At 41.8% G+C, this 17,625-nt stretch overlaps 1 protein-coding gene across 1 annotated transcript in view; it reads left to right on the plus strand.

Moving 5' to 3' along the window:
- lrfn1 (leucine rich repeat and fibronectin type III domain containing 1) overlaps window positions 1–11,497 on the plus strand; it is a 133,690-nt gene extending 122,193 nt beyond the window's left edge. Inside the window, exons 4-5 of the mRNA XM_030399130.1 lie at window positions 5,833–7,228; window positions 9,524–11,497. Of these exons, the coding sequence (XP_030254990.1) occupies window positions 5,853–7,228; window positions 9,524–10,424 (2,277 nt within the window). The 5' untranslated portion in view covers window positions 5,833–5,852 and the 3' untranslated portion in view covers window positions 10,425–11,497. The remainder of the gene's footprint in view (window positions 1–5,832; window positions 7,229–9,523) is intronic.
- The last annotated feature ends 6,128 nt before the right edge of the window (window positions 11,498–17,625 follow it).

A 17,625-nucleotide genomic window follows, 5' to 3' on the forward strand; every position in this document is an offset into this window, starting at 1 on the left:
CTTTTCCTAAATCCTTTTATATTCGTCTTCACAGCTTGACCTCATGTTTAAAATCGATGAAAAGTGGGTAGGAAGTTTGTCCATGCATTTGAGTCAGGGGAAAAACACACACTAGGAGAAAAGTCTCTTTGTAACACGTTAAGCATTGTGGAAGGGTGTATTTTGACCTAACAAAATATTTTTTTGTTGCCTAAGAAAACTGCAAAGATGCTAAGTGAACAGTATACTAATATATTCCAAATGGGATGAAAACCCCTATTCTCCTGGGTGAGGAACTCATGAAACCACAACATGCTCTGCCTGAAATGTGGACTTTGTTTTCCTCATTAGAAATGATGGTCCTGGAGCAACAATAATTATAACGTCCTAAGAATTATATCAGATAAGACCATTGGACTGCACCTGATAACGAACCACTAGGAGAGGGGCTGGAACACGTGGCACACCTCACAAAGACGAAGAGGGGACACAGTACGTTGATGGGAAGCTAACGAGGGACAGGTGAAACTAATCGGGCCGTAGCAGGCAATCACACAGGCGGGGAAACACACAAGGACAGGAGGTTGAATTATCTGAAACCAGAGGAGAGGAGGAGTGAATGAGTTGCATGTGAACGAGGTAAAACAGAGGAGGATATCACAATATGTCTGTGCGAGAGGATTGATTTGAACCGAAATACACCCGGCACAAGCTACACTGCTCACGCTACACCTCAGAATCAAAATGCACGGTAATCAATGAGTAGTGTCACTGCCGGCTGAAGGGACCCTCTCATTTAAAGGCAGTATCCGTCCTCAGTATGTGACTTCTGTCTTCGCCGACAGCACCCCACACCCTCCCTCCTTCCCCCTTCACTCCTGCCATGGAAAGAGCAGCTTGTTATCTCCCACAACCTCCAGCATTAAATTAACTTTTCATTTTTTTTTTTTTATTCACACTTGTTTTCCTACCTACTCAAATACACCTCTAATACAGATGAGAGTCATCAAGCATTAGTGTCCACAGGGAGAGCTGTTAGCTGTCAAATACAGCCTAAATGTCCTTATTTATTCTTGTATGCATTTTAAGCTGTATTATGGAAGCAAAATGTAATCATATTTATACATGAATATACCAGGGAATTTGAGATATTTACTTTCATCCCACCAATCAACTCTGACTAGATTAGTCATGAAAAATGCATTTTTTTTCGATATTATTGTCAGCGGCGGCGTTTTATTTTAATCACTGGCTGAAATTTTAACCCAACTATCCATATCTTTTATGGCTTCTCAGATCTCATATTCAGGGAGTTTTCTGCAAGTCTTCAGGGTTTTTTAAGACTCACAGTAATTCAGCCTTTTGTAGCCAACAGCAATAAATGTCAAAATGAGGCAGGGTTGGATTTTGGGGCTGTGGGGTGGATACACATTTAGAAAACTTAAACTTAGTGTTGAATGTCAGGTTTATTCCTAGAGGGCCAAATCTTCAAATTATAACAAATTGTAATGCCAATCTCACTATATTCAGAAGTCAAAATGGGAAGACTTAACTTACTTGGAGTTTACAACTGAAGTAGTAACTTGCCACAGTGCTGCCCTGTAGGACCAGTTTGTAAAGCTGCTCAAGGAATATGCAGATTTTTCACAGCTCCAGATGTTCATAGACGTGTGTGCATGAATAAATGTAAACGTTTATGTATCATAGGTATAACTGCTCACATGGGTATATGTAAATGTGTGATTTAATTTCTGGATATGTCAGAATGTTATCCAGCGGAGAGATCGCATGTGTTCAGATGTGCTTTTGAGAAGTTTTTAAGGAACTTCATTCCTGAATAGTAGTTATTCAGATTGATAAGGATGGGGCGAATTTTGTAAACTCACCTCGTGGTGGCTTACTGATATTGTTAACTCTCTTTTGTTTTTCTTGTTTTTTCTTGTTTTCTTGTTTGTTTGTCTTTGCTCCAAAGACCTTCATGATAATTCAAATAATTGATTAATCAGCAATCAGAATTTTACGCACAAAAGTATCTTGTTACAAATTACAAATAGGTATTTATTAAAACTAAATTGAAGTGAAAAACAAAATGAAACAGATTCAGATTTGTTGTTCTGGAAAGGTGTTCAAATCAGTGTATAATCAGATGGCACCTTGTTTGCATAATTGAACATAACATTTCAGAAAAATTACTCAAAAAAAAAAATCATCTTATGTAATCAACAAGGGAGGTTGCATGGTGATATGTATTTGTTGAAAAATACTCTATTCATATGTGTCTGGCCTTAAAATGAGATCAGGGTGATGATGTTTGGGGATTTAGGGAAGACAGACGGACACAGGGAAAGCCGCCTCCACCACTTCCTTGGCAGTGGTGATAACTAATAACGTTGCGACCTGTACCTGGACGTGCTCTGCCTTTTTGAAAGCTCTGTTGCAAGATCTTTTGTCGGACAGCGGTTGGTGCAGGGGACTCGGATGTTTGGGCATGACTGTGTCGCTGTGCAGAGCAGGTTTGGTTCTCATGTCTCATAGGTTTCAGCTTAATATGTCAGGGCTGTTTGAAGCACTGAAAACTGCTGGAAGTGATGAAGACACCCATGTTTTGTAATTTTATTTTGTTATTGATAAAATCAATACCACATGAGTAGCTTGTGAGTATCGATTCCCACAGGAGCAATCAACCCATCCCTACTGAATATCGGTTGGATTTTTTTTGGGCCACTAAAATGTTGTAATTTTTATGTTATCTAGTTAATTATTCAAGAATCTTGGTGTTTGCATTGTCTGTAGCCTACTCGGATTTTGCTTCGAGCATAAATCAAGTCTACAACATCTTTTTAATACAGTTTATTATTAATAATTAACCGATAATCAATTGTTAAGGCAGACGACTATCGATTAAAGAAATGGCTTAAAATATACATCCCTATTTTGCTCATGTTTTGTAGTTTTAATGAGACCTTATCTTTTATTGAACGTCCTTGTGTTGTATAACTTTACCATGGTTGGAAATAAAAGAATACTGAAGATGGAGCGTGAACACAAGCGATTCTTAGTTAGAAATACATGTGTAAAGGTAATCCGTCTAAATAATCCCCTGTGAAACGTCGCGCTCCTGCATGACTGGACACAAAATAAACCTCCACTTCACCTTGTGTTCCCTCCCGTTGTCTACATATCGATCCGGGTGGCCACCGCTTATATGAAGCAATAAAACAGAAATAGAAATGTGAGGCGGAGCTGCCCTTTTACTTTTAATTTCACTCAGGGCAATTCGTGCATCTGTTCACGTCCCCTCCACACCTCCTCAGCATCTATTAAGATTGAGGCTTTTTGGGGGGCTCAGCATCATCTTAATGCAATTCAAAGACCTACATTCCACACCAGAGTTGCCGTGGCAACAAAGTCCCCCCCCCACACCCCCACACCCCCCACCCCCTCCCTCTCCGACACTTTCCACCCCTCCTTCCCCGAGATGCTGAAAGATCAATAGAGTATCCTCGACGGTGTGGCAGGAAATGCTCCGGCATAGATGGTCCTGTGAGAAACCATGCGCTTTGTGGCCTACTTAGCATGTGAGAACTAACACAATCGGGCAAGGTCACTATTATATTGAAATCTAACAAAGGGCAACAATATTAAATTAAATCTGAGACCACAGCAGTGCTGGAAGCCTCTAACTGTTCTTTTAGAGGAGCCTTTTTAACAGGAAGTGTGATCTGCTCTGCCGTAGCCTACTTTAATAACTTTCCCAGCGTCTTTAAAAAAAGAAATCTAGGGAATTAATTTAGACAAGGCAGGCGCGCTGTGCTGCCAACAATAAAGGAGTGTTGCTAAATAAATAAATTCTCTCAGGGGGTTTTGGAATTTTTCCCACACAGCGTACCACCTAGTGTGTTTTTTGCTCATGGAAATAGTTTTGTGGTGTATGTTCTTTGTTGAATAAATTGCACAGGAGATACGTTTTTTCGGTTTCAAACAGCTGAGGTGTTTCTATTTCCGACACGGGAAGGTTACAGCTCAGCCTGTCGAGTCAGAACAAGAAGTGTACCAGGCGAAGGTTTGAGTCTTTTTTACACACAGTCAAATAGTCTGAAATGTAGTGTGATACAACTGTCAGTGTTGAGTTAATTTCATCAACAACCTTAGAGAAAACTCTCCCACTGGTTTAACTTGTGCTTCAAGCTGTTCCACTTCCCTCAGAAAATGACATCAGACAAACCCAGATTTTAATGAGAGCTCTGATTGGACAGCAGTATTTCATAGTTAACGAGGTGCCCTGTTGTCTGTCAGATAGTAGCCGGCCAGCAGGCAGCAGCGTGTGTGAGTGGGTGTGCAAGGGAGCGCAAAAAAGGAAGAAGCAACTGGGATTTTTTTTTTTTATTGCTGGCTGGAAAAAAAAAAAAAAAATGCAGTACAGGTTGATGTGAAATGACAGCAGTACACTCGCGATTCCTCACCACCTCCTGCTATCTTGGACATGCTGCAACAACTCTTATCAGACCCAAGTTTGTTTTGTCGAAAAACATGGGTGAAAACAGAGGCTTTGTGCAATATGAATGAGGCGAAGCTTGAGAGATGGAGGAGGAGAGCTTGGCCTGTACTCAATTTCGAAAATATTTCCAGACGTTTTTAAATCCAGCGTAATTTAGGGCCGATGCTACTCTGTGAATTAGGTGCTTCTGGGGACAAAATTAGTGGTGTTAAAGATGTCAGCGCCACCTCAACATGGTGCAACACAGATAAAGAGGCTCTAAAATTAGTCGTGACAAATTGGATGAAAAAGAGACACAATTTGAGTTGAACATCCACAGCCAGCTTTTTCTGTCTGAGGTAAAAAAAATAATTATGCTAGACCTCGGAACAGAGACATGCAGTTGATTGACACATAAGATCCGGCTGGGAGCAAAAGTGTCACCCAGTGGGGTTGGATGAGGTGGTTAAGTCATTTTCTAAAAGCTAGACAAGAAAAGTCAGTTGTCATCTCCGTACTTTATCGGCGTTAACAGGCTCTCTCATCAACAGTGAAGCTTAAGGCATTAGCAATCAAGACGGATGCCAAAGAAGGGAACAACACTGACAATGTAGCATCAGCACATCACTGCTTTGCGCTCCGCTGAGGTTTCTTATGGTTATTACAGCAAAGGATCACTTTTTATTCCTGTCACCACAGGCGTGTTCTCTCCAAGACTGAAATCAATACCTCTAAATGGGAATCAGAGAATCTGAACATCCTCAAAGCCTCCCTGGGATGGACTTGAGAAAACAAGCAGCGTTTTCACCTTTTACTTTTTGTTGCCATGATTTACATGACAGGTTTCTGTCTAATTTTTGCAGTATATCTTCGAAGAAAAGGGAGAGCAGAGAGCAAGAAAAGGTCATGAAAATCCTTGAGCACTGTTGACAAGTGCCCTTTTCTACCTTTTAATTTTCCATCCTGAAGTGGATTTTCAGGGCAAGAAAAACCGCACGAGGCTTGTTATATGATGGAAACGTACATGCCGTATGGTTACCTAATATAGGAAAACTGTCTGCTGATGAAACAAGAAATTATATGGTTCAGTGCTGATGCAGCCCGGTGGCACAGAAAACATTCTGTTATTTCCATTAAAAGGCTACAGAGACATGGGCTTCTGACTGTGTTGGCGCAGCCTTTCATCATCCCAGGTGCCATTATTTCAGAAAAGCTCCATTTCATTTTGTGATTGATACCTTGCTGGCAGTCTCAGCAATCTTGGTCGGACTCTGGATTTTTGCAGCAGGCCCTCATAAAGGCTGTGATTCTATTTATTAATTCAAACATCTATATTTTTGACTCTCTCCTTTTCCTTTTGTCTGTGTTATGTACAGGACCTGGAAACGGATCAACGATGGAGCGGCTGGTTGTGTGCGTGCTGCTCTGTGCGGCCCTGGTAAAGGGATACAGCTGCCCCGGCCGCTGCATCTGCCAGCACCTCTCCCCCACTCTGACTCTGCTCTGTGCTAAGACTGGTCTGCTGTTCGTGCCCCCCACCATCGACCGCAAGACCGTCGAGCTGCGACTCACTGACAACTTCATCACCATCATCCGCAGGAAAGACTTTTTCAACATGACCAGTTTGGTCCACCTCACCTTGTCCCGTAACACCATCAGCCAGATCGTCCCCCACGCCTTCCTCGGCCTGCGATCCCTGCGGGCGCTACACATGGACGGTAACCGCCTCAGCGTGATAAAGAATGACCACTTTAAAGGCCTCATCAACCTGCGGCACCTCATCCTCGGAAACAACCAGATCCACCAGGTGGCTGCCACCTCCTTCGATGAGTTTGTTTCCACCATCGAGGACTTGGATCTTTCCAACAACAACCTGCGCACCCTTCCCTGGGAAGCCATAGCCAGAATGACCAACATCAACACGCTCACGCTGGACCACAACCTGATTGACCACATCGGAGCGGGGACTTTCACGCTGCTCACCAAGCTGGTCCGCCTGGACATGACCTCCAACAGGCTGCAGAAGCTGCCGCCAGACAGCCTGTTCCAGCACGCACAAGTGCTGTCTGACACCAAGGGCTCCAGCTCCTCCACCCTGGCTGTGAGCTTCGGTGGGAACCCTCTCCACTGTAACTGTGAGCTGCTTTGGCTGCGCAGGCTTACCAGAGAGGATGATCTGGAGACCTGCGCCTCACCCGAGCACCTCATGGACAAGTATTTCTGGTCCATCCAAGAGGAGGAGTTTATCTGTGAGCCTCCGCTGATCACCAAACATCTTTCCACCAAGCCCTTTGTGATGGAGGGGCAAGGTGTGACTCTTAAATGCAAAGCTGTGGGTGATCCGGACCCAGAAATTCACTGGCGATCACCAGACGGCAAGCTGGTGCACAATAACTCCCGCACCATCCTGTATGATAATGGCACCCTTGATATTCTCATCACCACGCTGAAGGACAGCGGGGCATTTAATTGTGTGGCGTCCAATGCCGCAGGCATCGCCACAGCTGCTGTTGAGATCAACATGATCCCCTTGCCCTTGTTTGTTAACAACACAGGCCACATGCGTGAGGACCCGGGCCTCTCAGACATCACCACCTCCTCCAAATCTGGCAACGACACGAAGGGCTACGACAAGCAGGACAGGAGGGTGATGGTCACCGAGCTGACCTCTTCCTCTGCTGTGTTACGTTGGCCATCTGAGCGCCATATCCCCGGCATCAGAATGTACCAGATTCAGTACAACAGCTCGGCAGATGATACTTTGGTGTACAGGTAAGCCATGGTGGAGGTGGAGGGGGTGGCTGGATGGAGGGAGGGAGGGAGGGAGGGTGGCAGAGTAGGGACACGAGGAAAGGTGAGACATCTGGAGTTACCATCTGCTGAATGACACAGTGGTACAGAATGGCAGATTGACAGATCCCAAAGATGCAATGTGATTAAGTATGTCCAAAAATAAGCAGAACCCATATTGTGCAATCTGGGAATAAACTTAGAAAGAATAATTTCCATGAATTAATGCTATTATATGTGCAGTACACATATTTACAGGTTCAATAAACAGTTCATCCAGTTTTGTAATCAGCTGAACCGACTGTGAAATCCAGCTCTCTTAAGGCCTTTTCGGCATCATTAAAAATATAATATGACAATAAACAATATGATGAGGACGAACTACTCCACTGCATGTAACCGTTTGTATCATTAGTGTCTGGATTAATTGGTTGAAACACAGTGTGTGATTAGATGTGGTTGTCTAATGATAGGCTTGGTTGCAGGGGTGGAAGATTATTCACTTACTGTAGGTAAACCCGCAACAATACACTATAAAAAATACTGCAAGTAAGTGAAAGTCCTGTATCTCAAGGTGGAACTAGTTCTAACAACTTTATTTACATTTTGGAAGTTTAATCCAGTGGTTCCCAACCTGAGGGTCAGACCCCTTTCGAAGGGTCACTTAATAAATCCCAGGGGTCATGAGATGATTAATGGGGGAGAAAGAAAAGAAAAGAAAAGAAAGTTCTGCCACAAAAGTTTGTATCGATTTTGCAGACTTTTCTCTAGTGTCTGCTTTATTCCTGACATTGTGATAATTTGACCTTTTCTGGGCTTCAAACATGATTTAAATCAAACTATCTGAAAACTTTAGAGGGCAAATCTTTCCTTGTTGGTGCTGCTCTAAACTCAAAGACATCTCGAACAAAACACCAAACTCCAAGTAGACTTTTGTGCAATACAGAAAAGGTTGTAAAACAATTTTGTAAAAAAAGGTGGATTTCATCGTCCGATGTCGAGATTCAGTTCCCGTTGGTCACTTCAGCAGGAAGAATCGTTCGTTCGTTCGTTCGTTCGTTCGTTCGTTCGTTCGTTTGTTTGTTCAGTTCAGTTGTGTTTCCGGTACAACGTTGTTTAGCGGTGAATCATGTAATGCACAGTTCTCGGCTCCTTGTTCTCAAACAATCATGCTAACGGTCAAGATAACACTGTGGTTCAAGGCAAATACATAGCTACAACAACAATGTTTACTTCAACATACAAGTTTTTAACGTTAAAAATATCCAAAATGATGAATATTTGATTTTTTTCTTAGAATATGTCGTTTATATAATATTAATAGTATTTATATAATCAGGTTAAATCACTTGTTTTGTATATAAAATCCCATGTGAGAAGCAGCCAGTGAAATGGATGTACTGTAGTAGAAGTATGAAGGAAAATGAAAATACACTAAAATGGAGTTCTTTACACACCTTATTAAAATACTGTTTTGGATAGATAAAGTTCGATGTGTTCCTCCTGCACATGAACTGAATGTGGTGAAGCGGTGAAGTCTTTCAGGATTTATGTATTCGCCGAGCGAGTTAATAATAGTGGTCGTCCTCCTTTCCCTTTTTTTTTTTTAGGTTTTATCAGATATAATGAGTCGCTCTCCTGTATAATTTTCTCATCCTGTTTAGGCGCGGAGCTGAGTGTTGTTTTGTCTTTAGGTGGTACATTATTACCTACAAATGATAACCATCAGAAGCCTCCCTTTGGGGAAAAAATGAACAAGCTTCTAATTATATTAACGCCAATGTTGACCTGAAGACAATGCCTCTCTCTGGTGCGTTTGGAGTCGTGTAATCTTGCCGTCGCCAGCCAAATGTGACCTTAGGTATTCACACATCAAAACTGCCTCCACATCATGCGTCACTTGTCCTGCAGCCCCGCAGCTGTTGTGGCATATTCTTTAGACAGTGAGCCTCCTCTGCCTTGTTTATCACCTTGCAGTTTACCCTTGCTGTCATTTCATACACAACAACCCAGTGGAGCAACTGCTATTTTATAATGTAACATACTCTCTCATAAGTCAGCTTTAATGAAGTGTTGTACTTTTTTTATGTTTGTCTACCAGAATGAGTAATATTTAATGCTGGCGCTGCTTTTAGCCCTGTTGTCTTTTTGTCGTGTGGAACTGACACCTATGTGAGATTTAATACACCTTATGCAAATCAGTAAATGTGGGTGTAATAATTCCGATGATGAATCGTCCACATCTTCACCACCGCACTATGTTTCTTCTCCCCGCAGAATGATCCCATCTACCAGCAAGAACTTCTTAATCAATGATCTGGCTGCGGGCCGCGAATATGACCTTTGTGTGCTGGCGGTTTACGACGACGGCATCACATCATTAACGGCAACACGTGTGGTCGGCTGTGTGCAGTTCCACACGGCCAGTGAGGTCAGCCAGTGCCGCTTCATGCACAGCCAGTTCCTGGGAGGCACTATGATCATCATTATTGGCGGTATAATTGTTGCTTCAGTGCTGGTTTTCATTATCATCCTGATGATACGTTACAAGGCCTACAGCAGTCCAGAGGACAGCAAGACCAAGGTCAGCTCCAGCATGCACTCTCAGACCAATGGCAGCCAGCAGCGGCTCCAGCGCTCCGCCTCCAAGCAGCCATCCGACGAGGGACAGCGCGAGGCTCAGGCTCCTAAAGAGTGCATGGCGCTGGTGCTGAGGGTGGACAACGAGAAGAAGGACGATCCGGCAGCCACCACCGCAATCCTGGAGGTGGAGCTGCCTCCTCTGAGCGCAGACAAGATGAAGAGGAGGACCAGCCTGGACGCACAGCGCTCTGGCCCGCCATCTGAGGACACGCAGACGGACAGTAGCTTGACGGGCTCCACCATGTCCCTGTGTCTCATAGGCCCCAACGCTGGCACCAAGGAGGCTCCCAGGCTCAAGGACAAGAAAAGTGCCCTGGCCAACATGGGATTGCTCCCTAATGAGCTGGCACGAACTAGGCACAGATTCTCTTTCGACGGAGGGGATTACTCCATTTTTCAGAGCCACAGTTACCCGCGCAGAGCGAGGACGAGGTGGCACAAGTCCACCAACCAGCTCAACATGGAGTCATCGCCACTGGCCAACAGGAGAGTTACGTTCAGCAGCACTGAGTGGATGCTTGAGAGCACAGTCTGAGGAAGGGGGGGGGAGAAAAAAAATAAGATAAAAAAACGGCTCAGCCACACACAAACATACACATGTAAAAACACAAATATGTCTACATGCCATATGACACACTATTTCTCTTGTGCACAGCAAATGATAAACACAAGCACATTTACTTACTCATGCAAACTTTCTGTGAGTTGCTGGAGAAGAACAGAGTCTCCCATTATCCTGCCTCCGCGTCATACTCCCAGAGAGGTTTGTCGGCCATGTCCTTTCTTTATGCAGCAGTGCCTTATTCTGAAAAATGTACGAATGGAGGATGCTGCTCACTGTAGTCATAAACCTTCCTCTCTATCATTGCCTCCCGACCCTGAGAACGGGAGGCGCCTCTTCGGATTTTTGAGTTTCTCCTTGTTTTTCTGTGACATGCCAAGGGGGGAGTGTGGCGTCTGGATGTGACTGTTTTAATTGTTTAAAAAAGCAAAACCTAAAAAAAAAAAAAAAAAAAAAAAAAAAAAAATTATAAAAAAAAACAACGTCATCATTAACTGTAAAGTGAAACAGCCAGGTATCCTGTTATGTCAATCATGTTTTTGGGTTCTTTAAAAAGAAAAAAAAAAAACTTTTGCACAGAAGACACGAGATACAAGGACAAGTATCACCACCAGTCTATACAATAATAATAATGAAAAAGAAGAACAGGATTTTACACATGCCGATTTCTAATGTTAGCATAGAGAGGATGGACCTGGAAGCCGAGCGCGGACTCCTCCCTGATGGTCGGACTGTATTATGTTAAATAGGTATTGTTCCAGATGTGACTGTATATTAATCGGTACTGTATCTGGCTGGTCTAGATAAAAAGACAACAAAACAAAAAAGACATATATAAGTATATTAAAAACATTGGTGTATGTGTACTAACTATGTAAGTAAGTAAGTCATATGTCACATGACTTTTTACAAAGCATTTGGGTGTTGGCTGCAAGTTTTTACATTAAAAACCTGTGTCATCACACCTCTCCCTATTTAGTATGTCAAAGTTTGGACCATTTATCCCCTCACGAAGGGTATTAAATTTTTTGTGTGGGTTAACTGTATCCGTTTTTTTTTTTCTTCTTGTGCTTCTTCAGGGGCAGCTGTATGCATCCACTGGCGGGGAGGGGACACACGAATTGGAGATGATAAATATTTGATTTCCGAGTGCTATTTATAAGGCTTCTGTGAAAGCGGCACGGCAGAAAGACGCGCAGAGCGGAGTGGGGGTTGTGTGGGACGGCGAGGGACGCGATAACTGGACATGATGCTGAATTCAAATGCAGCCAGCTGTTACTAACAAGGGTGTAAGATCTGAGGATCCCACTAGGGGGAGACAAGGCGTTTGAAAGGTCCCAATGAGGACGTTTTAATGACCTTTTATTAGCAGAGAGCCTGTGTAGCATCCTGCTTTTAAGGTTCGGCTTCTTCTCGAGAACACTTAAACCAAACTTACTGCGCTATTATAAGAGTCTCTGTATGCAGGCAGTTTATAAATGATTTACAACACATTGTAATGTAGTTGTAAGCAGAGATGAGGACATTTTTTGAAGTGTTTATTAATGTGTTTGCCCACATTTATAATGTATAACTGACTGAATGATTAATATCTCAATATGACAGAGCTGTAATCATATTTAATGATATATAATTACAAACAGTGGAAGAAGCACTCAGAACTTGAACTTAAGAAGTAGCTAAACCATAGTGTTAAAATACTGCACTTAAATATTTCCTTGAGTAAAAGTACAAAAATATTTGCATCAGAATTTATTAATGTACTCATTATATAGAATGACATATACAATTACTGGATTATGATTATTGATGCATTAATATGTTCAAATGTTGAAGCCGGTTTAGATTGTTTGACTTATTTAATGTAATTTTTTGTTTATCTGCTGTGTAACTTGACAATTTACCCTTGGAGATCAATACAGTTTATCTATTATATCACTTAATAATTAATTTTTTGATTACATTTTATATCTTCAAACTAAATCTTCCAAGTAACCACAGTTGTCACTTAAGTGTAGCAGTGTTAAAATATTTACCTCTGAACTGTAATGGAGTAGCAGATAGTGGAAATACTCGAGTAGAAGTACTTCAGAATTGTACAGTAAGTTTCCAACACTGTGAACAAATGAACAAAAGTCAGTTAGAAAACATTGTGTCACTGTTTATTTACATTACACAATGTTTAAAGTTGAGATATTTTAAGCTCTCAGCAGCATCTCATGACCTTCATTGGCAATACATATATGATTGATAAATATATAAAAAATATGACACAAAAGTACACACATCAAGTAGAAGAATAAATACTGATACTAAAAAAAGGGACTGATTCAACGTCTTTACTCAAGTAAAAGTAATAAACTACAAGCTCGTAAATGTAATCAAGGTATATAGGTAAAAAGTGTCCTTCTGAAGGACATTTCGGTGCAGAGCTAACTGAACCCCACTTCACATTAATATAATATTAAACTTAAAGGTCGAATCAGCAGGATTTATTCCCGGGCACTCCATGAATTAAGAAAAAAAGGAAACCAGGCAAAGGGCTGCAGAGTCTCTGCAGATATGAGCCGCTTGAACGGGCTCTTTCTACTTCCGTCTCATTATGTCTTTTTTCTGATATTCACTGATGGGCTGAACTCGTACTTGTGATGTTGGAGTGTGGAGTGCAGTGACGTCAAATACAAATGATCGATAATGCCCCTCAGATGCATGAAAAGTAAAGTAACAACCCTGTCTTTAAATGTTATGATAATTAATGACAGATTTTTGGGTCAAAATATAGGAAGTGAAAGTCGAGAGTTATCGGAAAACATAATATTTAAGGAAAGTACAGATGTTTCACAGAAAAGACACTTAAAAAATACACTCAAAAATATAGATAAATGTGCTAACAACTACATTATAATGTGTCCTCAGTTGTTGTTTGTCTATAAATGCTGCACACAAGGGTGACAAACAGGCGTGACGCTGGGAGAAGATACGATCGGGGTGGATGAGGGATATTTGTTTGCCGCTCCAGAAACCAGGCCTTGTCCCTCTGATTACAGCTACTTAGGACATGCCGAGATGAAACGAAGCTGCGTGGACAGCAGAGAGATAAAACACGGAGCTGAGAGAGAGATAAGTCACACTGGATGTTTCCAATCCTCTCGAATCTCCTATTTGCATCCTCAGTGGCGGAGAGGATTCAGTCTAAGAAGGGGGTCATCCTGTCCTCTTCCCTCATCACATTCAACCAGTTCTTAGCCAAAAAACGTTCACATCTTATTCCACAGCCTGAGTCATTGTCTCCGAACAAGACTTTAGAGGTTTAAATTTTAGCAGTCAGTCTGTGGTGCACACATTTTCTGACCCGTGTCCATGCCCTCATTAAATACTGATCGTCTTCAGTCTGGAAAATGTGCTGCTGACCAGAAGAACTTTTTTTGTCTGCTCCTGTCTGTAACCATTATTCGACACAAAATCTGCTTAGGCAGGAGGCAGGAGGATGAGACTTGGCCGGGGCAGCCAAACTAGCAAACACTCAGAGTCGAGCAAAGTGTGTTGTGTCTCATCAGCAGTTCTGAGTGACTTCAAAAAAAAAAGAAGTGCCTTGACTTGGTGAGGGGGAGTTTTTCCTCTGAAGATCCCATTACTGTATGTTTAATGCATAGTAATGTGTCTTTGAAAAGTCCAATTTGAACACGCTTCAGTAAGTATAAGCTTCAAAGTCTTATCCATGCCGACCATGCTGTCTGCTCGACGAAATTACAAACCTCATTCCAGCTGTGGTGCAACTCTGATGCACAATTTGTATTAGTCCGTTCTGTGATTGGTCGATCTTATCTGACTTAAATATGATACCTGCGGCAGAGAAAACCTGCAAACGGCCTCCAAACTGAACTCGTTCAGTCCTAAATGAATATGGCCCAGTGGAACATCCAGATCGCATGAGCTGCAAGGTAGAATGTGTCACAACATACCGTTACGAATGAAGCTTTGTGGTGCTGCAGAGATGCGCTGGCCTACAAATCATAGCCTCCAGTCGTAAAAGGAATATGCTTGTTTGGTGCAGACCCCGGCAAAAAATCACCATGTATTTATGTAAAATCATCTTCATTACCTCCACCACGGGAGGTTGTTTTTCACCCGTGTCGGTTTGTTGGTTGGTTTGTCGGCGGCCTTACACAAAAAGTACTGAAGAGATTTCCATGAAACTTGGAAGGAGGGTGGGTCTCGGCCCAGAATAGAACCCATTAACTTTGGTGTTGATCAGGATTAAGGGACAGATCCAGGAAGATAATGCAGTTGTTACCATTTTCATTAATTTCTCAGCACATAATGCATGGATCCTGATGAAGAAGATCAGGAAAAATCTACAATGGAATAAGGGGTCTGTTGGGACTTGGTGGAGGTATACACTCTACACACTAAAACCCCAAAAAAGCCAAAAGCAGTGACATAAAAACAATGCTATACCTTTGCAGCATACTTTTCTTTGGCCATGCTGGCTGCAGGATGGCAATGTCAGCCTGTTGGTTGTTGTACCACTTTGGTCCTGACTGAAATATTTCAACAGCTATTGGATAAACTGCCATGAAACGTGGTGCAGAAATCCATACAGCCCAGATGATCTCAGTGACTTTGGTTCTCCTCTGACTTTTCCTCTAGCCCTATCATGAGGTCATAACTTCAATTTGTCCAGTCCTTTGACATGCTTAACATCATTGCACCATTTTGAGCATTTAGCTCAATGTTGTTGCAAACCACAGCCTCCAACGTGGATCTTTCAGTCTGGACCAAACTGAACACTCCAGCACGACTACAAATATGGATCAGAGTTGTTAATTGTGTAAACCACATGATTAGTTCTGCCATCTAAAGCATTTGCAGAGTTGTTGCCTGTTTTAAGGAGTGGATTTCTGAAAAGCTACAGTATGAGGAGCACACATATTTTCATTATTTATGATGTAGCGAGAACAACAATGCTACTAACAATTATTTCATGAATAGGTTTTCATAACTACATATATATTTAGCTATAAAATTCATTTTTGTGATTTTGCCCTCTTGCCAAATGCTTATTAACCTTGACAATATGTCTTTAAAACCTCCGTCAATACAGATTTGACCAGCCGAATTTAGTTCGCTTTTTTTTCCATTTCCAAGATTCGGGCAGTTGCAGCCAAGCTCAACACAGCCCACTCTCTGCTGCTTAGAGAGAACACTTAGCCTATTGACACAGACTCAGCAAAGTGCTTCAGGCTTTTTTCTCAGCACACACACACACACACTTTCAAAATGGTTTACCAACACTTCCTTCAGCATCAGATTATCTAAAAATACATGCTCGGAGTGGCTCGGGCTCGCTTGTTACCAGGTTTATTTATATTACGGCTGTTAAATACAAACATAGTCTGACAAGTTTGATGGGATTTAAGTGACCGGCGGCTCAGAACATGATGTTAAGATGGTTTGAATAGTGCTGTTTACATGAATGCAGTGTTCAATTTTTGTGTTCGGGGCTGTTTTTGATGTTGCAGAGTCTTTTTCTGAGGCATTAAATCCACCCAAAGCACTACATTACCTCAGCAATAAGAACTTACAGGGGATGGAAACCTGCTGAACCACTCAGTGACAGCTCTCCTAGTCAAATAGCACTTCAGCAAATCACTAAAGTAATTCACTTTGATCACGAGGAGCCGCTTATGAAGGTGTATCTCCCGCATCATAATAAGATTGCATGTTCTATCTGGCACGGAGCCACAGCGAGGCGTTCTTCTTTACAAACAGCCTGACAAATCCATAAAAATCACAAGAGCTCAAGTCAGAAATGTAATTTCACTCATAGTGGAGGTTCTCTCCAGGTATTAAAGTGTAAATTATTGTCTCGCTTATCTAGATTCGCACTGCCACCTCATTACATTGCTCTATCTGGCTCCAGACACGTGTGAATGTTATCTCAGCAGAAGGGAGGAAACTGTGCTTCCCACATTTATAGAACAGTATGTTAAGGGATCTAATGGAAATGTGGGGAAAGCAACATGTAATGAAACATAAATAGCTACTTCTGCTAAAAGCTAAGGCTGGTGATATTCTATATTTATTGTGTACAGGTCACCCGGTGCAATAGTCACATATTGATGTGTCTGTGGCACAGAGTAATAAAGAACAGTATGAAAACTATCTTTAGAGTTGCAGCAATTAGCCAATTATTTTGATAATCCAAAAATCTGTTTACCTTCTGAAGAAAAAGAAAACCGTCCAAACGCTCTGATTTCCAGCCTCTTCAATTTGAATATTTTCTGGTTTCTCTGCTCCTCTATGACAGTGAACTGAATATCTTTAAGTGGTGGGCAGAACAAGATTTTTGAGGACATCATCTTGGGCTTTGGGAATAACTGATCAACATTTTAACCACTATATATTTTTGTAGCAAGAACAACTGATCAATTAATCAACAATGAAAATAATGAACAGATGAATCAACAATGAAAATCTTCATTAGTTGCAGCCTTGATAACTTTCACTTAGATCTAAACCTGCTAAAACCATGCAACACGTTTAAATGATATAAGTTTTAAATCGACATTTGTTTGAATGTCTACCCCAATTTAAACTTTAATTTCTTAACGGAACTTTTAACGTGCACCAGTAATAAAACCCTAACTGAGATGTAGAACTGTTGTCGAGGAAGTAGAACTGCACCTTTATGAACCATGGCACACAGGAAGATTGTCTTATTTATGTAACTGAACTACACTGAAAGGGAAGACGGAAATAAAACCATTTATCCCCTGGCAGGGTTTATCCTGCTGTTATAAGGCTTAGGCGCAGGACCAAAGTTATTTTGGGAACCACCTAAGACAAATTAATGTATAATCAGCGTGGAGAGCATCAGAACTCGATAACTCTTCCCAGATGTAATAATTGTAGTTGGTCCAAAGTGGACTTCTGTTGATTTATTATCCGCTTTAGCTTTTCCAACTTGTTGTACACAGATACAATATCGACAGTGGTCCAAAATAATTTTAAACTGCGTATTTTTTAAACTGAAAAATGGGAGGACCCTGAATCCTAATATGTGCTCCCAGGTCTTCAACAAACCAAGGGAAAATGCTACAATGTTGATAATGTGCACAGCATTTTAGCATGCAGACGTTTTCTAATCAGTAAACACAAAGTACAGTTGAGA

The sequence above is a fragment of the Sparus aurata genome, chromosome 2, assembly GCF_900880675.1.
Source record: "Sparus aurata chromosome 2, fSpaAur1.1, whole genome shotgun sequence".
In the NCBI taxonomy this organism is placed as follows: Eukaryota; Metazoa; Chordata; class Actinopteri; order Spariformes; family Sparidae; genus Sparus; species Sparus aurata.